Source organism: Aquarana catesbeiana, linkage group LG05 (assembly GCF_042186555.1).
Source record: "Aquarana catesbeiana isolate 2022-GZ linkage group LG05, ASM4218655v1, whole genome shotgun sequence".
Taxonomy (NCBI): Eukaryota; Metazoa; Chordata; class Amphibia; order Anura; family Ranidae; genus Aquarana; species Aquarana catesbeiana.
In genome coordinates, this window is record NC_133328.1 from 472,480,048 (window position 1) to 472,507,062 (window position 27,015).

The 27,015-nt window shown below is 40.7% G+C and overlaps 1 protein-coding gene across 1 annotated transcript in view; it reads left to right on the top strand.

Annotated features, from left to right (window-relative positions):
• Positions 1–27,015, top strand: part of YES1 (YES proto-oncogene 1, Src family tyrosine kinase) — an 89,754-nt gene that overhangs the window by 59,310 nt on the left and 3,429 nt on the right. Inside the window, exons 2-11 of the mRNA XM_073631435.1 lie at positions 1,557–1,814; positions 7,549–7,648; positions 9,183–9,281; positions 12,288–12,391; positions 14,247–14,396; positions 17,234–17,389; positions 19,847–20,026; positions 22,638–22,714; positions 22,803–22,956; positions 25,944–26,075. Of these exons, the coding sequence (XP_073487536.1) occupies positions 1,562–1,814; positions 7,549–7,648; positions 9,183–9,281; positions 12,288–12,391; positions 14,247–14,396; positions 17,234–17,389; positions 19,847–20,026; positions 22,638–22,714; positions 22,803–22,956; positions 25,944–26,075 (1,405 nt within the window). The 5' untranslated portion in view covers positions 1,557–1,561. The remainder of the gene's footprint in view (positions 1–1,556; positions 1,815–7,548; positions 7,649–9,182; positions 9,282–12,287; positions 12,392–14,246; positions 14,397–17,233; positions 17,390–19,846; positions 20,027–22,637; positions 22,715–22,802; positions 22,957–25,943; positions 26,076–27,015) is intronic.

Consider the following 27,015-nt stretch of genomic DNA (forward strand, 5'->3'; position numbering starts at 1 on the left):
CCAAACCTGTAAAAATGTAGTGTTTATGGTACCCTAAATACAGATCGCAAATGCAGTGTGTTTGCAAGCACTATGCAATTTGGTCCAGCATGTTTTTAAAAGTAGTGCATGCACCATTTACTGCGTTTCAGTGCATTTTTGCACCACATTCTAACCCAGAACAAGTATTCAGATGATTACTTTTGACTTTGTTCGGACTTGCATTGTAGGTAAGGTTGTGCTGTCAAATGGCTTGGTAAAGCACCACACGCCCAATACCTACTGATGGTTTTTGTTCAGACTTTCCTGATGTGTGTATTTGCTTCGATCAGTGATCCAATATAAAGACCAAGGACCTAACATTTTCAGAAGGCATGCAATGACACTCCCCATATTTCCATTAGGAAAGGTTATATTAACTTTTTGCCGCCCGCGCTATAGCCAAAAGACGGCTACGACACGAGCTTAAATTGCAGGGAGCAAAGCTATCTGTCGTAGCATTTTAAAGCAAGGCCTTCAAATGTTATGAGCCAATATGGCTATCTTTATGTATGTATAATAATTACAAACTGCACAAAGAAACACTATTTAAAACATTAAGGCCCCTTTCACATGTTTTTGATGGACTCCGTTTGCTCAGCAGGGATCGATCCGTTGATCCTCTCTGAGCCGGCGGATGACAGGTTAGTCTCTGCTCACTGTGCAGAGATGGACCTGTCAGATCGACGCTCTCCGCTATGGGGGATCAGATGAAAATGGATCCGCCCGTCCATTTTCATCCGATCCGATCCGCCAAACGGATGAAAAATAGGGTTTCCATCCGTCTGAATTTAGCGGATCGGATGTCAGCGGACATGTCACCGCTGACATCTGTCGCTCCATAGAACTGTATTGAGCATCCATTCAGGTCTGCCTAGAAAACTGACAGGCGGACCTGAAGGTTCCGCATGTATGAAAGGGGCCTTACATGCATCTATGGGATTATTTACATCATATCATTTCTTAGGCCTCGTTCACACAGGCTCATGCGGGGGCCATCTCCAGCTGCACTGTTGTTCCGTGCAGACAGTCCCATTCATGTCAATTGGGATGCAGTGGGTGCTTCCAATTTTATAGCCTTGCGGTGCAGGTCCATGAACACACGCTATCTGCATTTGGGGGCCCGCACTTACTCAGCTGTCAAATTGGAAACGGCACCTGTGCATCCCCGTGGAGGCAAACACATCCTTTGCATAGGCATATGCTTAAGTATGTCCATGTGAATAAGCCTTACATGCTTATCTGAAAAAAAAAACATAAAAAAAATTAAACTGGAGCAGCTGTACAGAGTAACTAGTCAGTAACTATTCAGCATCTAGTTTAAGCTTGTTCAGTTAAGCTTTGAAAAATTAAAGCTAGAAAATGATTGGTTGTCATGCATAGTTGCTCCAGAGTCTGTCTGATTTAGTCTTACTAAATTCCCTCTCTGTGTTCTCTTTTAAACCATAACACCTTAATACAGGATCCATCATCCCATTAGCAATTCAACTGCGTACTCTACTTCAGTGTTATTTAACCCAATTTATTTTCTTTTACAGGTATAATGGGCTGTATTAAGAGTAAGGAGGACAAAGGTCCATCAATAAAATACAGAACAGAACCCAAGCCAGATCCTATCAATCAGTTTGGCAATGACCCAACACAAGTTGCACAGTCCCCGGCAGTCAAAGGACCCTCTGCTAATTTTAACAGTCATTCCATGACACCCTTTGGAGGTTCATCTGGAATAACTCCTTTTGGAGGAGCATCTTCTGTCTTTTCACCAGTGCCAGTTCCTTACCCAGGAGGGTTGACGGGTAAGCTGATAATACTCTTGATGAATGTCTCATGGTACTAAACTTGAAGATCCAACATTCCAGACAATGTGACATTTGGGATTTCATCCTGTTCCTTCTAGCCCTATATTATAGCCAAGCTGCAAATCAGCTTGGCTATAATTTAAAAAAAAAAATCGTGCCTCAGTTTTTTGCTAGTGACTTAGGAGATTGGATGTTTTCAATCTTCTGAGAGAAGCAAACTACTTACTTTTTATATACCTTTTTTTTTCAAGATTTTTTCTCTTTTAGTTACCAGATGTCTGTTCAAACCTTTGCTGAAACCTGCTTTGGTCATAAGGTTCTTCAGACCACTTTTAGTTGAGCCACCACTGTTAACCTGTTGTTTTTTGTGGGCCTTTTGCTCTGTTGCCCATCCATCCGTTGGACTGCCTTTGGGCATCACAATGTACCTAAATACTCAACATGTGTGCCACAATGTACAATAAAAAAAGGGTTTTTGACTGACTTGCAGTAAAATCATTTTCTTGGAATATATAATTATTATTATACATGATTTATATAGCACCGACAGTTTACACAGCACTTTACAATGAAAGGGCAGACAGTACAATTGAATACAGTAGGAATCGAAGAGCCCTTCTCGTAGAGCTTACAATCTAGTGAGAGGGTCAAGAGATACAAGAGATAATTGTGGGGATGGGCTGTTGGAGAAAATAAATGTGCAGTTGTTAGGTGGGTGTCAGATAGGCTTCTCTGAAGAGAGAAGTTTTCAGGGATCGTCGGACAGATTGGGGTAGAGAGTTCCAGAGGATGGGAGATGCTCTGGAGAAGTCTTGGAGGCAAGCGTAGGATGAGATGACAAGGGAACTAGAGAACAGGAGGTCTTGGGAGGAACAAAGAGGATGATTTTGTTGATATTTTGAGACTAGGTTAGTGATGTAGCTAGAGGCCGAGTTGTGGGTGGCTTTGTAAGTTATTGTTAGTATCTTGAATTTAATTAGATGGGTGAGTGGAAACCAGTGGAGGGATTGGCAGAGAGGGGTTGCAGGCCCTGAGCGGTTGGTAAGATGGATGAGTCTGACAGCAGCATTCATGACAGATGGAAAGGGGGATAGCCTATTTAAAGGTAAGCCAATGAGAAGGGAGTTGCAGTAGTCGAGACAAGAGATGACCAGGGACTAAATTAGAGGCTTCGTGGTGCCATTGGTTAGAAAGGGGCTATCTTGGAGATTTTGCGGAGGTTGAGGTGGCAAGCTATGGACAGTGATTGGATGTGGGACCAAAAGGAGAGTTCAGAGTCCAGGACTACACCTAGGACCTTGGCATGGGGGTTGATAGTTGTGCTGTTGATTTTGACATAGAAATCAGGGGAAGAGGCATGTAGGGGAGGAAATAATTTGGAGCTCGGTTTTGGATAGATTTGAGGAAGTGGTATGACATCCAGGCTGATATGTCTGTTAGTAAGTTGGTGATGCATGAGGAGACTGATGAAGTGAGCTGAAGAGTAGAGAGATAGATTTGGGTGTCATCGGCGTGGAAGTGGTATTAAAAGCTATGGGAAGCAATCAACTGACCCAGGGAGGAGGTGTAGATTGAGAATAGGAGAGGTCCAAGAAGAGAACCTTGGGGGAGCCCGATGGAGGAAGTAGAATTGTAAGGGATATTGAAAGTGCGGTGGGATAGGTAGGGATGAGAACCAGCTAAGAGTATTCTCAGAGACCAAAAGAGTCTCTGAGTATAGGAGGAGGTGGTGGACCACTGTCAAAGGCAGTAGAGAGGTCCTAGAGGAGGAGTACAGAATAGTGTCCATTGGTTTTAGCCGTTAGTAGGTCATTTGTGAGTTTAAGGAGAGCAATTTCTGTGGAGTGCTGAGGGCGAAATCCAGACTGAAGGGGATCAAAAAGTTTTGTTCTCGGTCAGATGGTCGCTCAGCCGGTTGTAGGAGTCGCTCAGACGTTGAAGGAGTTTGGAGGAAAAAGGGAGTAAGGTGATGGGGCGTAGGTTGTTAAGATTGGTGGGATCCAGTGAGGGCTTTTTAAGGATGGGGGTGAATAGTGCATGTTTTAGAGAGTTGGGAAAGGTGCCAGAAGAGAGTGAGAGGTTGAAGATGTGAGTTAGAAAGTGTAGAATAGAGCCAGAGGGTGAGCATAGCATTTGCAAGGGAGCAGGATCCAGGTGGTTAGGTGGACGTTACAAAAAGTTTAGCAACCTCGTCAATCGTGGCAGGAAGGGACGTAATGCTTGTATCCAAGTACATTACAGGACACATCCCCCCCCCCTTTTTTTTTCGTACACTCCACTCATACTGTTGCTTACTAACAAAACTGAGGCATGCTGGGAGTGAGTGATTTGATCGGCTGTGCTTGCAGCTTTGTTTGCCAGTATCCAATTTCTGAAGGCAGCAGTATAACCCAGTGTACATGAATTCTCATACTGTGCCCCATTAAGGATTTTACAGTAAGTAAGAAATTCTATTTTTTCTGTCTGCTGGGAGGTTTTCTTTATGATCTGCATAGAACAGTTTGAAAAACATGCTTCTGTTGCAGACAGACATCAGATATACATTTTAGATAATGAGTAAATGATCAGTTTTGGGGGTAAATACGATTAACTGCCATGTGTATCATGAAGTATTTGGTCTGTATCTGATATTATTCAGAAGTTCAGTAGTACACTGATTTTACATCTCTTGGCTCCATCTTCTAATTAAAGTATATCAGAATTTCCTGAACAGTTGTGAATAGAGGGAATTAACTGCACTTGGCTCAGCAAACAATGCTTAGAAAATTCGAGACGTATGTGGCATGAGCAGTTTTGTGATTGAGGAATAGCTGGCTGCAACATTCTGCTTGAGTATTTAAGGTTATTGGCAGCAGAAGAATGAAAGTAGACCTAGGATGATAAAAATATGAGAGTTGATATTGCTGATTTGTTATGTAGGTACATGTTATTGGGCTGATCCTGACTCCACTACATAAATGAGTCACTATCCTGAAACCTGTACACATGAAGGAAGTTCAGTTATTAGACTTAAAGTGGTTGTAAAGTCTAAACATTTTTTACCTTAATGCATTCCTTGCATTAAAGTAGAAATGTTTGTTTAGGTGTCAGCATTGCCCCCGAGCCCCCCCCCTTCACTTACCTGAGCCCTTATTCAATCCAGCGCTGTGCACATCTGCAGATCTTTTCTCCCCTCTTCTGGTTCTTGCTGGCTTTGCTGGGGCACCGGGAGCCATTGGCTTCCAGTGCTATCAATCAAAGCCAGTGACGAGGGAGCAGGGCCGAGTCCCTCTGTCAATGGATGCAGCAGAGGGACTCGGGTGCATGCACGAGTGCCCCAATGAGAAGCGGCTTCCTATGGGGGCACTGGACAGAGTGGAGGGGCCAAGAGCGCCGGTAGGGGACCCAAAAAGAGGAGGTTCCCGGACACTCTGTGCAATTCCATTGCATAGAGTAGGTAAGTATAGACATGTTTGTTATTTAAAAAAAAAAACCTTTAACTGGTTGCATGCTTGTACCAGGCCATTCATCAGGATGATCCCCAAAACCTGGACTTTAAAAAAAAAAAAAAAAATTAAAAATCAGCAATGACCGGGTGATGATCTTTGGCCATCTTGATTTTGACATGAATGTGCAGGAATTCCGTAATCCTGGCGCACAGCTAGCCTACCTGCCACAAAACTTTTTTCTATCACACATACAGGTGCATCTCATAAAATTAGAATATCATCAAAAAATTAATTTATTTCAGTAATTCAATTCAAAAAGTGAAACTCCTATATTTTATATGGATGTGTTACACACAGAGTGATGTTTCAAGCACTTCTTTCTTTTCATTTTGATGATTATGGCTTACAGCTAGAAAAAACCCGAAATTCAGTATCTCAGAAAATTAGACTGTTACATAAGACCAATAAAAAAAAAAAAAAAAAAAAGATTTTTAATACAGAAATGTTGGCTTACTGAAAAGTATGTATGTATGTAGAGTATAGTATGCACTCAATACTTGGGGCCCCTTTTGCATGAACTAGTGCATCAATGCGGCGTGGCATAGAGGCGATCAGCCTGTGACACTGCTGAGGTGTTAAGGAAGCCCAGGTTGCTTTAAATAGCGGCTTTTGGCTCGTCTGCATTGAAGTGCTCTAGAATTTCCTGGTAGAGGACTGCGCTGACTCTGGACTTAACCACTTCAGCCCCAGACCATTTGGCTGCCCAAAGACCAGAGCGTTTTTTGCGATTCGGCACTGCGTCGCTTTAACTGACAATTGCGCGGTCGTGCGACATGGCTCCCAAAGAAAATTGACATCCTTTTTTCCCACAAATAGAGCTTTCTTTTGGTGGTATTTGATCACTTCTGCTTTTTTTTATTGTTTGCGCGATTTACAAAAGAGCGTCAATTTTGAAATAAACGCAATCTTTTTTACTTTTTGCTATAATAAACATCCCCAAAAAATATATAAAGATTTTTTTTTTCCTCAGTTTAGGCCGATACGTATTGTTCTACATATTTTTGGTAAAAAAAAAAATCGCAATAAGCATTTATCAATTCGTTTGCGCAAAAGTTATAGCATCTACAAAATAGGGGATAGTTTTATGGCATTTTTATTAATATTTTTTTTTTTTTATTACTAGTAATGGTGGCGATCTGTGGTTTTATTTTTTTTTTTTTTTTTTTTGCGACTGCGTCATTATGGCGGACAGATCGGACACTTTTGACGCTATTTTGGGACCATTCACATTTATACTGCGATCAGTGCGAATAAAGATGCACTGATTACTGTGTAAATGTGACTGGCAGTGAAGGGGTTAACCACTAGGGGACGCTGCAGGGGTTAAGTGTGTCCTAGGGAGCGATTCTAACTGGGGGGGGGGGGGGCTGAGCTACGTGCGACACGACACTGATCACAGCTCCCGATCACAGGGAGCGGTGATCAGTGTCACTAGGCCGAACAGGGAAATGCTTGTTTACATCAGCATTTCCCCGTTCTTCCTCTCCGTGAGACGATCACGGGTATCCCCGCGGACAACGAGTCCGCGGTACCCGCGATCACGCTCGCGGCGGCGCGTGCCCACAATGCCATGTCTTAAAGGGCAACGTACAGGTACGTTATTTTGCCCGTACATGCCCTTCTGCCGACGTATATCGACGTGAGCCAGTCGGCAAGAAAACACAGTGGACCAACACCAGCAGAAGACATGGCTCCCCAAATCATCACTGACTGTGGAAACCTCACACCGGTCCTCATGCAACTTGGATTCTGTGCCTCCTCACTCTTCCTCCAGACTCTAGGGCCTTGATTTCCAAATGAAATGCAAAATTTTCCACAGTCTGTGTTAGGGTTGTACAAATGCTCCCAATGCCTAATCCGATACCTGGACACTCGGAAACAATCGGTGCGGCGGCGGGGGAAGTTATAATCACTGATCTCCCTGTGTGGCTTTCAATAAAGCAGCTGACGGCTGCGGAGAGGGGGTGGGGGGCGGGGGAGTGGACACTGACTGTCCACTCCCCCCCCCAAAAAAAACAAAAACAAAAAGAAAGCATTCTAAAAAAAAATTAATTAAAAAAATATATATGTATGTGTGTATATATAGTGCCACTGTCACTTGACATTTAAAAACAAAAAATAGTATCAGTACTTGTACTCTGTCCTAAAAAAAAGTGGCATTGGGACAACCCTAGTCTGTGTTGTATACATTTTTTTGACCGTCCTTTGTGTTCTGCTTTTCACAATCTAATTTTTTTTTGTAGGTGGTGTTACAGTTTTTGTTGCCTTATATGATTATGAAGCTAGGACATCAGAAGATCTCTCTTTCAGAAAGGGTGAAAGATTCCAAATAATTAATAACACGTAAGTTGTGATCGAATTCTCTGCCAGTGTATTTTGTATACTTGGATGAACAGCAGTGTGGCTTACTTTGTGCTGTTGTAAATATATTAGGATATGTGCAGGTTTTTTTTACTGCATGTTCTGCTTAAAAACATATTATATTTAGTATGCGATAACGGGTAAACCAGAATCGTACTTAATGCAAGATCCACTATCCTAGAATTGTTAGTTTGGCTGGGATTAATGGCATTGTTTTTCTGATTCAGACAGGCCACACCTTAAAACATCAATCGTAGACCACAGGGGAAATCACTGTTCTCTGAATGTATCATAGCATGACATAAAGCTAAGCAGTGGCTAGTCAATATCGATCTCTGCTAAAATGACCTTAATGCTACTGCTACCGGTATCTTTTATATTTTGAGTTAGTATAAAATGACGTTATTCCTTGACAATGTATTAAACCTAAGATTTATCTAGAGTCGATGCAAGCTGTGCAGTGTGATAGTAAACAGGAAAAGAAGCAGGAAAAGAGGATTTAAAGAGGACATTTTCAAACCCCTAAAATAAGTCTGCTTAGTTAATACTTCTTACCTTCATGACACAGTCAAAGGCACAAATGTGAGAGGCCAGAACCAGGCATAACCTCAACTTACCCATTCTGACAATGTGGAGGCGTAGTAGAGAGAATTCCACATGCTCAAGCATAGAAAATACTTTGAATACTCTTCCTGTGCTATATTAGAGCAGGTAGATGGTGGAATGTTTTCTGCACAGAGCTTCTATACTGGTGAGTGATTTCAGAGTGGGCATGGATATAAATATTTCTATTTTGATGTCAGTTGTCACTTACTATGCCCACTTAGTATCTATGGAAGAAACAAAGCTCTTCCAATTGTACCAAATCCTTCTTAAACCAGTAGTAGATTTCTCGTTTTAAAGTAAAAACTTCTCAAAGGGAAGTATGAGCCCATCATTGCTGTCCTCTGGTGCTAGTTGTGTGGCTGTTATACTGACATTCTTTATGACTTACCCATAGAAAATAATGATATCATAAAAAAAATAAGAGCACCTTACCTACTTGTTCTGGGTTGGTGACTCCAAGTAAAGCTTGGGTATACACGTACCGAAGATCGATTGGTTCAGCTGGAAGCGGACAAATTTTTGGTACTTGTGTACCAGCTGTCTGTTCTACAGACCAGCTTCTGTCAAACCGCCTGCTGGAAGACCAGCATTCAATCAGCCTGCTTCCACTGGCTGCAGCTCTGATCTGTGTATTCTGACAGGGGGAGAAGAGTTCTTGCTGTCAGAATACAATAGCACAGCGGAGGAGAAAGTCCTGCATCTACATCGCTTGCATGAATGCAGAGATTTGTCAGGTTTTTTTTGCATGCGGTCTAAAGCCTGGGCAAAGATCACATGGTCTTTGATCACCAGAATGAAAAGGGTGAGTTTTGGCTTTGATACAAGAGACTGCCAAAATAAAATTGTGCTTCTGTTTTTTTGTGTATTATAAAGAACATTTTATTTATTTGTAAATGATTTTCCTTTACAGGGAAGGAGACTGGTGGGAAGCAAGATCTATAGCCACTGGAAAAACTGGTTATATTCCCAGTAACTATGTTGCCCCTGCGGACTCCATACAGGCTGAAGAGTAAGATTGTATTGCTTACATTTTTAGTAGATAAGTGAGCCAAAATATTAACACAGGCATTAAACTCACCCATCATCTGGAGACTTGGGTACGAGCAACATTTGATAGCAAGGAACAGCTTGAAATTATTATGACCACACAAAAAAGAGAAAAACCTAGGAGCTTGGGTCAATATTTTATAATGAGATGTACATGTCCTGCCTTCTGTTACAAAATAAAAGTGTATCTGGAGACAGTTGTGTAATAAGTGTATTTATGTGATGGTTCTGAAAGCATGCCTCTTTTGCTGTAGGGAATTCAGATTATAAAGAACCATTCATGCTGTGCTTTGGTGGTGCACACATTTTAATACGTTGAAGAAGCCAGTTCGTTTGGAATGGGCTGGCAGTGTGCCTCAATGTCCTGCACCATTTTTTTTCAATGCAGCACACAACACAGAGCTGGTTCACATTTCTGAAAATGGTGCACCAAAACTCACATGCATTGTGGTGGTTAGGCTGGGTGGGTTGCTTTGTCATTCAGAATGAGTGGCACCACACTTATTTATGCAAGTTGAGAAGCAAACCATAAAATATGCGATTTTTAACTTCTAGACCCTAAAAAGAAAAATCTTAGTCCCCTTTCACATGGGCATGGTCTTGTGGCAATAACAAGCAGTTGAGGTGCATTTTTAAATCACTTCAGCCACCTGTCAAAAACTGTCAGCCAGACAGCCCCATACACATTGGCAAAAAAAATAGGCCATGTCGTGTTCGGCTGGTATTACCACGTGCTACTTTCAAGAAAGTTTAATCCTGCGTTAAAGCTGGGGACTTTAGAATTTTTTTTTTTCTACAGTTATGGCAGTTTCGTCAGAGACCTTAAGGGATAAACTAGATGTGAGATTTTAATCGCTTGTTAGCAAGATATTTAACTCCTTGTTTATTATTCCCATAACAACATGATAAAAATAATGTTCTTTAGCAAGGAACATACATTAATAAGTATGCTACCAAATCTGTGTGTACTTTAAATTGCCTCCAGCATTGCTCCTTTTTATTCTTGCTGGAGGCTGCCATTTTGCTGAAGCCCAAGGTCTCTGAGCAGCAGTAAATTTTTAGGCCGTCAGCAGATCGATCCCTAGTGGCTCAGATTTTTGGCACAGTGCCTAAAAATAGAGAGCTACCAAACATTTGCAGAGCAGGGTGAGACCGTGTATTACTAGATTTTAAACAATATAAGCACTTATTTTTAATTTTATAGCTATACCTTCCAAAGGGGCCAGCCTGAAGTGATCTAGTAGGACCTAATTTTATTACTCAAGTTCCACTTTAACAAACCATTGAATTGGGCTTAAATTTTTTTTCAAGTTTTGGCAAACATAATCCTCTTCCTAAACTATGTGTTGTAGATTGCAATTGCAAGAACTTTAGGAAATGTTTTCTGTTCAGAAACTGTTGAATATTGCCTTAGCTTGCCCTTTTTCCGTCTCACTAATACGAGTGCCCTTGTTTGCCCGTATTACAAGAGTACCACTTTTACATTTTTTTTTTTGCCGTTTTTAAAGTCCTACTGGCCGCAGATTAAATTTCTAAAGCAGACCTAGTAGTAAATAATGTAAATTCCACTTAATAAATTAAGGCCCCACTCCCATCATAACTGTTAGCTTTTAGTTAAAGGAAAAAAAAAAGCGTGGAAAAAGTTATTAAACATATTTTACCCTTTGCTTCTGCCCGTGGATCCTAGGCAAGGGTGACATTACCATTCTTCCAGTGTAATCCTGGGGAACGCAAACTATCCCAAATCTTGAAAGAAGACACTGCTGAGATGTGTTTCCCCAGAATCTCACTGGAATTACCATGATATCAAATCCTACAGTAAGGCAAAGTATATGTACCAACATTTTTGCCCTGCCGTTTTGTGTGTGGGGTATTTTTACTTTTCTTTTTTTTTTTTTACTCAAATTAAAATTTATATCATTTTTATTTCACAAAATAGAGCTTTTTTGTGGTATTTAATCATCCCTGTTTTAGGTTTTGTTTTTTTTTTTGCTACATGAATGAAAAAAGACTGAAAATCATAAGGGGGTAAAAAAACAATTTTCAACTTTCTGTTATAAAACATATCCAAAAAAAAAATTCTTTATGTATTTAGGTAGTCAGGTGGTTCCATCTGATTGCTGTGGGCCAGTCACAGAACACAACTGTAAGCGAGGTGTTCATGAATGGAAATTCATTCATGACCGTTTGTTTACATTGGTATCATGTGATAGCTATGACACAGCGGTCACAGGAGCGGCACAGCCATAACCGGGAACAGGCTGAATCGCGCACATTTATGTGATCCAGCGTGGCCATGCTGCCAGTCCCCTCGCTTTAAACGTACTGCGGGTAGTGGGCAAGTGGTTAAACTAAAAAGCTGCTGGTTGGGATGAGGTGGGGCCCTGATGAATTGTTTACTGTAAGGTCTGCTTTAATGACAGTCTGGGTTCACACTGATGCAATGCAAATGGGTGTGATTCTCATGCAGATTTCTGCTGGAGTTCAGTGCAAACTTGCGATCTTGAACACAAGATGCGATTTTAAGTGCGGTTTCCATTGATGTCTATGGAGAAATCTCCCCACAGTAAACTTGCAATGGAACCTTTTTGTTTCCGCGTCTCATTCGCATAGCAATCGCAATGCATAGATGTTAATAACCGTCATTAAACATGATGTGTTTTTGGATGACATGCAAATTTAGGCTTTTTGTAACGCATCAAAGTCGCACCAGTGTGAACTGGCATTAAAAAGGACCATGCCCTTATTTAACAATTCTGCGTTTTGTATGTAATATAGAAATTTTTAGTTTGTAATGTTTTCTTTTAAATGAGAAGGCTTTTACTGTATCATTGGAAAGCTAAGCTGAAGAAATAACTTTATGAACCTTGTATGATGAATATGATATTTTTTTAGAAAGAAACTGTGTTCTTTTACATGGATCCAGACACTGGTAACATCAATATATTTTTTTTTTTTTTTTTTTCAGATGGTATTTTGGGAAAATGGGTAGAAAAGACGCTGAAAGATTGCTCCTCAATCCAGGGAACCAGAGAGGAACATTCTTAGTAAGGGAAAGTGAAACCACTAAAGGTACTTGTCTCACTGTTCTACTGTTTATATCTGGTGAGATATGTCTTGCGTTCATATTATTTTTAAAGTCGCCCCTAAAATCTTTATTTTTAGCTTGTTATTATAATTACAAAAGTCAAGAAGTAATGGCAAGGCATCCTTGGGAAAAAATTATAGAATTTTACATCTAAAATGATACTGGTGACCCTGCTTTGAAGACCCCTTCTCAGGCACTTCTGTTTTGAGGTGGTAACGCTATGTCACTGTCTCCTAGCGGTTTCACTTCATTGTCAGCCACCCATAATGACTGGGGATTATAAGTGGCCATGTGAACGATCATTGCGCAGGTATGTTTCACCATTATTACCATTAAGCTTGTCCTGATCAGTGACATGCTGTATAAAATGTAGTTAGGAACTGGCTACCAGGAGGCTGGAGGAAATCCGCAGCACAAAGTTGTCAAAGTAAAAACAGTATTTTGTAATAAAAGAAACCATAGCAATTGTATGATACCCAGCACTTTAGCAAACTTAGTGATATTAAAGTCTCATTTGTTTTTTTTTTAAAGAAAAAAAAAGTTACTCTTTCCTGCTCTGTGTAGTTGGTTTTACACAGAGCAGCCTAGATCCTCCTCTTCTTGGGTCCCTCTTCGGCGGGAGCCAATAGCGCCGCTGCTGTGTCTCAGCCAATCAGGAGGGAGGGTCCCGGATGGCCGGGGCACTACTGCAGATCGCTGGATAGAGAGGGAGCTCGGGTAAGTGTTAGGAGGGTTGGGGGGGTTTGCTACACATAGAAGGTTTTTTTTATCTTAATGCATAGAAAACCTTCTGCCTTTACAATCACCTTAATGTCATTCAATTAGAATTTTGATCTGATAAAACAGAGTGATGAAGAATTTGTATATTTATATTGATGTGAAATGAAATGGATACATTACCCATATTTTTTGAAAACTAAAGACTGTTCTCTCTCTAAGGATTCCTTGCCATTTCTGCTTGACAAAGGGTTATAATTATAAAAAAGAAAGTTGCATAGCATTTCACCAAGTAAAAGTGCATGTGCATTTCGATCTGTGTGAAGGGTGGAAAAAAAAATGTTATTAGGCTATTTCCTGTGCTAGACAAATGTTTTTTAATTTTTTCAAAAAACGCCATTTGATTTTTCTATGATATTGAACGCCATCCAGTGGCCAAATGTGGTAGTTTCCATTTTGTATCAAATAAAAATGTTTGACCAGCACAGAGAATAGCGTAAAAAAATTGTTGTCCCATTTGCACAGATCTAATGTACATGCACTTTGCCTGGGCTATTGCTATGCAAACTGTTATCTATGTATTTTATAAATAAACTCCGTTTTATACTTTTATCACTTATGCAAGAGAGCATAATCTGAGCAATTGGTAAAACTATGTCAAAGGAGAAGTGCAGCTGTACTTCTCCTATGGATCACAGGAGTGCAGTTCGTTCTTCATTCCTGTGACCCGTCTTCAGCAGGCTAAAGCCCACTGTTGGCTGACGTCACAGAGCAGGCAGGTCCAGGCTCAGGCAAAATCGCGACAATTAAGTCAGGTTCCGCCCCACATGCCTGGACCGACACTCGGCTCAGCCTCTCAGTGGTCTGCATAGAGCCTGAGCCGTCCGCTCCCGCCCCTCCATAGCCCAGTGCTCCAGCGAGCGAGGAGGGGGCAGAGCAGAAAACGGCGAGCTCTGTGATCAGCGGTGTTTAATTGCTTGGTTCTCGGTGTTGGAGTCGGCAGGGGACAAATGCAGCTTCCACCTAGGTAAGTATGATTGGGGAAAAAAAAAAAAACAACCCCATGCTTCTCTTTTTTAATAGGATTAACACAAATCTTATGTTTTCAAATTATTTCTGTAGGAGCCTATTCCCTTTCTATTCGAGATTGGGATGAAGTAAAGGGTGATAATGTGAAACACTACAAGATCAGAAAACTTGACAATGGCGGATACTATATCACTACACGGGCGCAGTTTGATTCACTGCAGAAGCTTGTAAAACACTACTCAGGTAATAAGGCCATTTTATTGGTAATTTGCCTCTTCTGGACAGAATTCTGTTACCTCTTCATTTCTGAATGCCAAAAACCAGACATTTAATTCTGAGATGCTCATTATTTTAGTATTATTATTTTCACACAGTAGCACTTGATATAAGGTTGTTCACACCAGTGGTGCAGTCCAGCCGGACCAGCGCAGTGTTGATGCTCTCGTTTTTTCAGTGCCGATACCGATATTTCAGCCATTTCTCGGGCCGATAGCCGATATTGTCTGCCGATATTCTGTACGTTTAACCACTTCCCGACCGGCGCACGCCGATGTACGTTGGCAGAATGGCACGGCTGGGCAAATGGACTTACAGGTCCGTCCATTTTAATTCCCCGCCGTGCCATTGCGTGCGCGCCGCCGGAGGCGAGCGCCGGCCGGGAGCTCCGTGAGTCCGGTCGCGGGTCCCGCGGACTCGATCGCCGTGGGGATACCCGCGATCACCCCACGGAGAGGACGAACGGGGAGATGCTGATGTAAACAGCATCTCCCCGTTCTGCCTAGTGACAAGTGTCACTGATCACTGCTCCCTGTAATCGGGAGCAGTGATTTTTAATCGCACTGATCGCTGTATAAATGACAATGGTCCCAAAAATGTGTCAAAAATGTCCGACATGTCCGACATGTCCGCCATAACGTCGCAGTCACAATAAAAATCGCTAATCGCCACCATTACTAGTAAAAAAAAAAAATTATTAATAAAAACGCCATAAAACTATCCCCTATTTTGTAAACGCTATAACTTTTGCGCAAACCAATCGATAAACTCTTATTATGATTTTTTTTTTTTTTTTTTTTACCAAAAATAAGTAGAAGAATACGATCGGCCTAAACTGAGGGAAAAAAAACATGTTTTTTTTATATATTTTTGGGGGATATTTATTATAGCAAAATGTAAAAAATAATGCGTTTTTTTTCAAAATTGTTGATCTTATTTTGTTTATAGCGCAAAAAATAAAAATCGCAGAGGTGATCAAATACCAACAAAAGACAACTCTATTTGTGGGAAAAAAAGGATGTCAATTTAGTTTGAGAGCCACGTCACACAACCGCGCAATTGTCAGTTAAAGCGACGCAGTGCTGAATCGCAAAAAGTGCTCTGGTCAGGAAGGGGGTAAAATCTTCCAGAGCTGAAGCTGTTAATTAAAAAAAAAAATGTACACTTTTTTTTTTTTTCTTTTACTGTTAATGCTATCACAAAACATGTAAACATCCCTTGTGACAGTAATAGGCAGTGACAGGTACTCGTTATGGAGGAATCGAGGATATATAAGACCCCAAACCCCTCCACTGCACTTGAAAGTATTCAGTAGCCGCATTGATTGTTATTACAATAAAGCCGACCGTCCGCTCTGAAGAACAGTACCAGTGTGGTGCATGCATCACACCGGTAAAACCCCTTGAAGCAATATCAGTAATATCGTGTACGTTTGTGCCCGATACTTTAAAAAGAGTTAACATCGGCCCCACCGATAATCGGTCGATCCCTAATCGCAATGTGTTTCTTTATTTTTTAAATGTGGTTATCTCTCACTTACCTCATCCACTGTAGCTTTCAATCTTCTGTTTTGAAAGTTTAAAAATTCTTTTCTACTTCCATCATGCACTGCCTTTTGTTGATCACAGAAAAGGCATGTATTGCCACTCTGGACCAAACCTTCTCGTTAGAACACCACCACTTGTTTTGTCTCCACCCACTTTCCTAATTTTTCCCCTAAGGTGACCATATATATTACAGCCTGGTTGTGCAATCTCCTTTAGATCTACTATCAGCTATGTTGTACAAGGACCTGTCTGATTTGACGTTGAATGGATTGTTCAGTGGTGTCATCCTATTCCATAATTCTGGTAAATCTAAAGGAGAGTTTTCTCAGATCAGTCAGATTGCATAGCGTATGGCCATCTTTATACAAATAGGTAGGAGGGAGTGGACGGAGACACTCAGCTGTCAGGACCTGTTCACGTCTCACGTGGATTTTTTTTTGGGGGGGGGGGGGGGATTTTGGAGCAATTCACTTAAATAGGCTGCCCTATGCACGGCATAAGCCCAAAAGAGGCTCCAGAACTTTTGCCACACTTTTTGGTGCACATTCTATGCGTTTGTTGCATGGCACGGCAAACACACCTGCTATCCGCCTTTGGGGTCCCAATAAAATTGATTGGCAATGCAAGTGCAATGCACGTTTGCAGTTTTTTTCCAGGGACATGGGTGAGCTTTACAGACTTCCAGGGACACACTTCTGTTTTGAATAATACAGCTTTGCTCCACATAGGCTGTTGTGATTTCTGAGCTCCTGCACACTCTGCCAAATTAACAATCTATGAAGAAAAAGGTAACAAATAAAACGAGGAAGACCCTGGCTATATGTGTTCGGTGAGAACAGTGCTGACATTGCCTGCAGTGGATTAGTGTGTAACTGCAGAAGTGAGTTGGAGCAATCTTCTGGAGGGGAAGGACAGGTGCAGGGTGTGTGTTAATGAGATCAGCTGTTGAACTACCGTACCTTCTTCCAACGGTTTTCATGTCCTAAGTACTGGATAGCAGAAAGTAATGCAGGTGTTTTCTTTAGGGGACATTGGAGGCTGAAGTAAAGCCTGCCCTAGAGGACAGATGAAGCTTTTTCTTTTCTGAAACAGAGATACATTAATGGTATATTGGTACATAGAGAAGCTGCTATGTATGGGGAAGAAAGTGAACTTGGCCTTTAATACTTATAAAAGTCTAAAATTCAATATATTTACCAACACATTGGAGACTGTTTGTTTTCAGCTTTACAAATAATGTGTATTTATTTTTTTTAGAACATGCTGATGGCTTGTGCTATAGGTTAACAACTGTGTGTCCCACTGTGAAACCACAAACCCAGGGATTAGCGAAGGATGCTTGGGAAATTCCTAGAGAATCTTTGAGACTTGAAGTGAAGCTGGGTCAGGGATGCTTTGGCGAAGTATGGATGGGTAAGTTGTAATTTTGATGCTTTTAGTGTAAGTTTTGGTGAGGGCGGGGGTAAACGTGAAATAATTATAACTCACACCGAGGCACCATCCCTGGTAGAAACCAAATTTAGAAAGACATGGGGTGACAGACGTGAGTAGAGGAGAGTCGATTGACTGCTCTCCTAACGGGTCGTCTGTGCTGATTATCAGTGCAGCGCCCATCAGGTATGCCCACCAGGGTTGCCAATCAGTGCCCATTAGAGGTGCCTATCAGTAATGCCTGCCAGTGCTTCCTCATCAGTGCTGCCTATGAGCATCATCTACCAGTGCCCATCAATGCGGCCTTTCAGTGCCACCTATCGGGGCCCTTCAGTGCTGAATATTAATGCCTCATAGTGCCGCCTTATCAGTGCCCATCAGTTTAAGAGAAGACTTATTTATTTACAAAATGTTATAATCGAAACAAAGAAACTTTTTCTTTCTTCAAAATTTTCGTTCTTTTTTTTTGTTTGTTTAGCAAAAATAAAAACCCCAGTGGTGATCAAATACCAAAATAAAGCTCTATTTGTGGGAACAAAATTCTAAAAATTTTGTTTGGGTACAATGTTGCATGACCATGCAATTGTCATTTAAAATGCGACAGCACTGAATGCTGAAAATTGGCCTTGGCAGGAAGGGACGAAAGTGCCCTGTATTGAAGTGTAACCACCACACTAAAGTGTAAGTTACCTTTTTTTTAATTTTTTTTTCACCTCTTGATCCTGCTGATAACACACTTGCTGTCCTAGGATGACAACGCTTGCCATATATAAAAAGAAAAAACTGCACTAATAACAAAATCCAATGCACCATTTTTGAATCAGCAAACATTGTGAGATATAGGCACAGTCCAGAAACAAACTTTAACAGAGTTGCGCTAATGCGATTTTATCTGCATACACCAAATCAAAGCGTGTTCTGATATAGTCCACAGGTAACATCGTGATAAGTGTTCTTAGTCCATATCACCACCATCCACCACCTTGAAGTCCGTAATTCTTTAAAATTACTGCCACCACAATAAATGAAGTGGTTGCTTACCAGCTCGCCTATCACAGAAGGTCAATGTCACTTGTGGCTAAATACCCAGCCGGGGGGCCTTTTTAAGTGTCATCTGAAAGTCCTTTTCCAGCATAGGAAATCAGTCATACAGGCAATATGTGGAACCCAAAATATAGAAGGCTTCACATAGGGTAAAATTCTAAAAAAAAACTTTTATTCCACAAACCATAAAATGCACTTGCGTCAAAGAAGTCCAATAATCGCCTTAAAAACCATATACTGTACCTATGTTGGAAATGTTGTCCCCTGAGGACAGGACATGTCAGGACTAACCTATGTTGGAAATGTTGTCCCCTGAGGACAGGACATTTGAGGACTACAGACAACCCCCTCCTCTTCTCTGTAACATTAGGGGGAAGGGGGTATTGTGTAGTCTACCAAGAAAACGTAAAATAGTTTTAACTGACAACTATGCAGCAAAAGTGGAAGAAGCTATGGGCTCAATAAATTTCTGTCAGGATCACCAATTAGTATTATTTGCATTTTTAAACAGATGTAACTGAACACCTTCAATCAAATATTTAATAGGTCAAGTAAAAAAAAAAATGTAAAAAGTGAATTGTTAGGGTTTACTGTACATAATTTAAAAAAAAAGAAAAAGCACCATCTAAAGTATGCATACAACTGCATGAGTTTTGGAAAGCATTCTACATTCACTGACAGATTTGCGTTTTATGTATATTTGACCTTGCATTCTTTATTTTTTACTTATAATGCCCTCAGATCTCACATGTTGCTGAAGCGTACTTTAGATCCTCTTCTCTACCTCTTTTATTGAGCAATATCGCATGGCTTCAATTAAATAATGCAGAACAAACTAATAGAACATCTGATGTATTTTGACCTATTCATTACTTAATTTAGTATAGTGAGACTCATCTCCAGGTAATGAGTTTCCTGGGTTTTTAAATGATAACATATTTGTTATGTGCAGGCAGACCGTGTCAAAAATTGTTGCCCTTTTGAAGTTTTGTGTACAAAAAAAAAAAAAAAAATCTATACTTCAACAGGAGTAAATAAGTTCACAGTCTTTACCAAACATCAGTGAACTTGGATAATTCTTTGATCTACATATCTGCACATTGGCTTTAAAAAGGAAATCTTTCTTCAAGTATATTTTGCTCTCTTCTGTGATGTTTGTTGCCTTTAACTTCCTGTGTGCATTGATAGCGTTTTTCTTTTAAGTGCAAAAAAGGTATAAATAAAAAAATAGATACATTCTTTTTTTAAATATATTTTTGCATTTATTATTCTACCAGCATTCTCAAATTGTAACATTTTAGTTTAATTTTCCTTGATAGGTCATTGGTTGCTCTGTTATTTCTGCTCAGCAGAGTTCTCAACATGCTTATTGTTTGCTTTTTTTCCCCCCTCTAGGAACCTGGAATGGAACAACTAAAGTAGCCATTAAAACACTAAAGCCTGGAACAATGATGCCTGAAGCTTTCCTACAAGAAGCGCAGATAATGAAAAAGCTAAGGCATGACAAACTAGTCCCCCTTTATGCTGTGGTTTCAGAAGAACCAATCTACATTGTTACAGAATTCATGACAAAAGGTTTGTTTCATTGAAAGCATTTTTTCACAAACCCAGTTATGTAACGCTAAAATGTTTCTATCTTTGCTGCATCCTTTAGATTGATTGTTATGTCTGCAATACAAATATTTATTTTAGAAAATAAAGAAACATATTTAGGAATATTGGCTAAAGGGCACACTAGTGACAATTCATCAATGATGAAGTAGTACTTGCTGCTTCTCCACCCTGCTTTCTCCCTGGCTTGATGAATTGAGGAGTTGCTTGGTCGATGGCAAATGACTGTAGCATTTCTATCAGCATGGAGCAGTCTCACTGATCTGGCCAGGGACTGACTCTTGGAAAGAGTCGAGTTCTGTTTGCGCTTTCTAGTAACCCTGCTGCTGCCAGTGGCAAGATAATAAGTGTCCCATGGGCCTAAACTTTAAACTTACTGAACCACATGCTTATCCACTATAAGGGCCACTTCACACCATAGAAACGCAGTTCGGATGTGTTCCAGATGCTTTTCTGCTTGCACGTTTTTGATGCTTTTCAGTGCATTTTTGATGCAGTCCGGTGCAATTTTCCCCCCTCCTTTTTCTTAACCTTAAATAAGGACATGTGCCTTCTAGATGTGTTATACCGCAGTCCAGTGCAGGAAACATGCATCATGTTCTACTTTTTTTTTCTCGAACTGCAAGCACTGGTGCAAACTATGTCATTGAAAACCATATGACCTACTTTCTATGCGTTTTTGATACAGAAATACAATGCACTGGACTGCATGTGGTGTGAACTGGCCCTAAATGTCATAAATCATGCTCCTCATACTTCGTACACTTTTTCTAAGGTCCCTCTAGGATGTTTACAGCAGTATAGGTTGAGCATATGTGTTTTGCAAGTTGTTGGTAAAATTAAAATACTATACTACTTCTTGTTTAAGGCAGGCTTTCTCAACCTTTTCATGCGGAGGGAACCTTTTGAAGGGGGAGACCCTGAGACCTAAAAACTATATAGGTACATTAGCATGTTGCTTCTATAATAATAAAGACAGCGGCCTAATATTTTTTATACTCAGAGGGGATCATTGTTAACGCCCTCTTGATATATTCTGCAAAATTGACTTCAATAATAATTATAAAATGAAACAAATAATGTCCAGTGGAAAAATGCACCAACATGCTGTTGTTGGTACATTGGTTTTCAGTGGAGACATCTTTAATTGGTGTCTATCAGAAAAGTGCTCATGTGTATTGGTGGTCCACATAATTAAGTCTACCCTTAAAGACAGATCAAAGTGTAATTGGTTTTACTGGTTACTAATCTAAGAGACCAAAGAAGAGGCTCCACTGGTTCCTTGCTGCTTGCTCTGCGGAGTGAGGTTGGTTTCAGAACTATGCAGGCATTCACAGGAAGGAGATCAATCTAGCACTGATTATGGAGACCCTAGCAACCTCAGAAGGAACCCTAGGATTTCACAGAATCCTGGTTGGGAAGGGCTGGTGTAAACAAGCCCAAGAATTTAGTCACAGTCCTTATCTTGTATTTGGTTGGATTGTCTTCCATACAGAACTGTGTGTGATATATACATTTGTCCATTGAGGGACATAGTACGTGTTTTACCTTTAAAACAGTGGTTATGCTGCCACCTACTGGAGGACCAGTATGGGTGCCCCCAGCTCACGATCAAATGGCTCCAGGGCTTCTTGCAGCATGTCTACTGTTGCCGACATCCTTTGACACAGCAGGGCTGGACAGGGGGCATGGTGGGCAAGCTGATTATGGGAAATGCAGGCACACTGAGTGTGGGCACAGCATTCTGTATGTTCAGGAAGAAGAGATGAGCAAACCAACTGCGCCAGCATGGATCCTTTCCTATGCTTGATGATGTGGTCAAAATGAAGCCGACAAGGGGGAAACTGGCAGAATTACCAGATATTAAAGCAGAAATAAAGCTCTCGGTAAAGAACAGGATACATATACTCAAAGCAATATAGAGGAAAACACGTGTGCCATATGAACTTTTGGGATATCCTACACTTTACTCTTCTGATCTGCAACAAAACATTGACTTAGGACCATTTAATCAAGTCCCCAAACTGGTTCATTTTCCACCAAGGCCCAGGTTGTCACTTGTATGGTGGTTCTGGAAGTTCATACAGACCGTCAAGCTCATGTACTCAAGGATCAGGTTCCACCCAGCCCTGTCAGGGTGCACTCTACTAGACCTACTGGGCCTTTCAGCATTAAGCATCATCGGCTTCACAAGACTGCCACTTGATCTTTTGTTCACATGTTCTCTGGGTTCTACTATGTTGCAGCCGCATCTAATGCTAGCTTTGAGCATTATGTCCTTTAGGCAGCTCTTTGAGCTGCAGGCTGTCCCCAGTTCTCTGAATTTTGCTTAGACCTCTTAGAATTTGTTTACAGAGTTGCCCATCCTTCAGTTAGACTGATTTTGAATATCTCAAAGGTTATACTTCTGTGTGTTTCATTGGGCTAGAACAAAAGTAAGAATTTTGTACTCGCTGTAAAATCCTTTTTTGGATTTGCCTGAGAGTCGTGAGTTCCTACCCCTCTGTGTTGGATAGTAATGAAGCCAAGTGAAATTAAGTTTGTTCTGTGTTTTTTTTTTTTTTTTTTTTTACAGGCAGTCTTCTGGACTTTCTTAAAGAAGGGGATGGGAAGTATTTGAAGTTGCCACAGCTTGTTGATATGGCTGCACAGGTATGAGTATATGCTGCATTTTCTTTGGTCATGGTTGTTGTCACAATCAACAGGTTAATAATTTACCTAACGTTGTATCCTTTTGTAGATTGCAGATGGTATGGCCTATATAGAAAGGATGAACTACATCCACAGGGACCTCCGAGCTGCTAACATCCTAGTGGGAGACAATCTTGTTTGTAAAATTGCTGATTTCGGTTTGGCCAGGTTAATAGAAGACAATGAATATACAGCAAGACAAGGTAAAATTATGTTTTAATCAATTTGTTTTCTCCCGAAGTAGAAGATTTTCTGCTATTAACAACTGCTGGTAGATTCATACCGGATATATTAAATACTGGAAGTCTCCCTAGTTAGCCAATGAGTGCAGGTTTTTCCAGTTCATTTGTTATACTTTCTATGCTATCTCTGTAACAGTTCTGCAGTCATCGGTGACTACTTGTCTGTGTTCCTGTTACACAGGACTCCACTACACAGGTCAGTCTGGGACATCTGGCTATTACTTGCAGAGTTATTTAGACCAGAGCTGCGGCTGTTTTGTCTGTCCCCATCTCTGATGAAGCAGGTTCCTTGTATGAAGCTATATGTTCCTGAAGTTTTTGTGTGCGGTAATTGCACACAAGTGGCCATAGTGGCTTGGCAGTTGGTGGTAATAGATGCTCTTCTGTGCTTTTTCTTTATTTTTTTTACAAAAAAATTGAAAATTTTAGAGTGTCAGCACTGTCTGGAGCAGCTGGGCACTGCATATACTCAAACTGTCATATGCATTAGCACTACTTTGTTTCCTAGTGTGGCAACTGGGTACTGCTTTTAGCCCAAACACATTTTCCTGCTTTTTCACTCGGGATGGGACTCCATGATGTAGCTGATTAAGGACTAGTTTGTGTTAAACTTTGTTCACCCCAACACTGGATTGTAGCTGCGCTATGCCAGGTAAAGCTTTCCTTTGTTCAGATCCACAGGGCAGGCTTATTTAAGTGCCTGTCAATGGAGAAACAATGTAAGCAGGCCTTGTTTTGCCTACCCCTTGTTGGAGACTTTTCACTCTTACTAGACAAAATCATTGACATTGGGATGGGAGGAATACTGCTACACAAAGATAAGGTTCTGTGACAAAGGTCGACACTTTCCTATCCTCTGAGTCAGGTTACAGAACCCACAAGTTTTCTTTACCACCACCAGTTTAGAGGGTTCGAAGCATGCATGGTAAGCAAAGGCCTCAAAGTCTATGTGATAAATCAGCCCCACATGCTTTATCAGAGGTAGAGGAACAGCTGAAAGTTTGAGAGTAATTGTAAGTGTCCTTGCACCAGTTGTGGGTTTTCTTTGAATCTGAGATTATCCATGTATCCAATGATCAGACTGTTGCTTGAGCAGACCTCTCTGGTCTTGGACTCCAATGTGTCTAAATTGATTTTGGACCTTGGATATCTTTGTGACATCAGGTTTGACAGCTTCAATCCCATCCTCCAGTCTTTCTAGCAGAACTGTATATTTAAGTGCTGAGATTGATGGTATCCACTTTCACCATGATTCTATTCTCCAATTCCACTCCAGAACGTTGCACAGAGTCTCCACATGGTGTTTGACAGATCCAGTCTTTCTCTGAATGCAGACGGCCTGTGCTCAGCTGTCAACTTGGGACTCTGAGTCCTAATAGAAAGTAATGGGCTACCAGCACACAGCACCTGATGGCCGAAGACTGGAAGATTTTCCCCATATTACTTTTCTGGGGACAACCCAAAATTTGGGGTTTTCTTTTACTTTCAGTGATAATGGTAAACATGACAAATAAAGAGGGAGAATCTTTTTAACGGGGGCACGGACAGCAATGAAAACCTAATAGACTGGAGATGAATTAGAATACCTATCTGAAACTAAAAACCAAAAAAAAAATCCCTTTAGCTATACTTTTAACATAGGCAAGAATTAAAAGGTGAAGAAGCTACATACTTGGCAAGCGATTAAATCGGCTGCTGAAAGTGCTTAAAAACTGTGGGTTTAATCTTTTTAATTCTAGTTTTGCCCGTGTTGCAAAACCCCCTGTTTGAACCTATTCAGCTTATTTATTCATTATCACAAAACACGAGAGCTCTCAAATCTCCTCCACCCAATTTGATTGAGATGGAACACTGAGGAACAGTTAGGCTCCTGCAAGTCATCAAAGGGGAATAGTAATAGAAGAAACTGTCAGAGTGCAGTAGCTGATCTTTCATCGACATTTTATTATCTAAGTGCTAAAATCTGGTCATGACAAAGACGCTAAGGTGTTTCGGCCATGAGGTCTTAATCGTAGCTGTGATTAAGGCCTCATTGCCCAAACTATGTTAGCACATTTTAGCCGTTTTGATAATAAACTGTTGAAGGGTCAGCTACTGAGTGCCACTGTTTTTTTTTCTTTTTTTTTTTTTTTTTTTTCTTTTGTTATTATCCCATAAGCGAGCCTTTTTGTGGCCATCACTTCAGTTAAGTTTCAGTTTTGTCCTATGAGGAGCCTCAATTGACTTTACATTTCACAAAAGGTTGTTTGAGACCTAAGACCTCCTTTTTGGCCAGGGTGGTCTCTGCATCTCACCTAATTGTGGATTTTGTGTTACCGATGTTGTGTTCAACCTTGTTCATGCGATTGTCAGTTTTAAATGAAAGGTTTGGTAAGCTGCTACTTGATGCCCTTGTTTTTCCCTTTTGTTTCCTGTTTAGTTGGTTTACCTGTGTTTAAATGTGTTTGCCTTGTAGTTTGGACTGCTTTTGCCTGTACCTTTGGTTGCTCATTACCAATAAAGTCATGTCTCGATGGTCAATAGAGAAAATAGAATATTTGTACTTATTGTAAAAATCCTTTTCTCACAGCCTATTGAGGAACATGACTCCCTCCACTCATATGCCATTGTTTCCTCTTTGGACTGCTTGGGACAGGCAAGGATGAGGTGGGAGGGGTTATAGCCTCTAGTGGGCTCGCCTTAAGGTCACATTTTTCCTTTAAGTTACAATATAACCGTTTGGTTTCCTTTTACCAATAAAGTTATGTCCCTGAATGGGCTAACAGAAAAGTATTTTATGATGAGTACAAAAATCCAATTTTTGAAGGTCCATTTTGTTCTGGTCATTTATTGAAATACATCAGTGCTTAATGAAAGGCAAGTGTAAATATGGTTGATTGTATACCTTGTAACCATGTATTTTTTTTATGAGCAAACACTCACAAGCAATCTGTTCTGTGCCAATTTAGGTGCAAAGTTTCCTATCAAGTGGACAGCTCCCGAGGCTGCCTTGTATGGCAGATTTACCATCAAGTCTGATGTCTGGTCATTTGGCATTCTTCTGACAGAGCTGGTCACCAAAGGAAGAGTACCATATCCAGGTACTATATCCCATGCTTGGTTTTCTTCCACTTCCTGCGTTTTGTAATGTTTTTTGTTTTGCCACTAAAGGAAGCATTTAAAAATGTATATATGACTTTGAATAATCAAAATGTGGATCGGAAGTAAAAGTGTGCAAGTTATGTAATGTCTACTTCTATATCAGCATGTTAATGTGTTGAATTGCCCTTGCATTTGCCTTCTAAATGCAGTTTATGCACACGTAGCATTTACGGGAATGTTTTGCACAAAGCAGTTAATATATTTTGTGCAAATTGATTATTGACAATGTTGGCAAACTCGAATATATGTGGACAACAGAATGAAAAGTAAAACGTTAAAAGGTCATTATCATGGGTAGTTAAAAATCTGCCTTTTATGCATCACTTTGGTTTACGTCCATCGGAAGGATGCTGGACAAACCACAAAGGCATAAATGGTCCATTTGTGAGATAAAAACTGCTCAGAGTCTAGAAACTACATAATAATGCACACTATAGTAATGCACCTTTTAAAGACCTTATATTTTGGTTCAAAGCTTGCAGGCTATTATGCGAGTTACACTGTATGTAGAAATGTCAAATTCAATCTTGCGTTAGTGGGAGCTATTTACTATTATGGGTAAAATGTTAGGCCGGCCATAGATTATGCTGTTTTTTTTTTTTTAACCACTGGTTGAAGGAAAGAAAATCACATCAACAAAATCAGTGTTGAGGGGGGATTCCCTCCTCCTGTGCTATAACCGCCAGCAGTGACCATTCGAAAATACCCGACAGGCTAATTGTCAGTGGCGTCGGGGGGTGCAGGAGCCCCGAATGGGTCCCCGAAAAGCCCCGGGTCTCAGGCCTGCACAGTTGTATTGTTAGCCCCGAGCAGGGACTGATCTGATCCCGAGCACGGCCGGGTGCGGCCATGTCTCATAGCAGGTTCCACCTTCTGGAG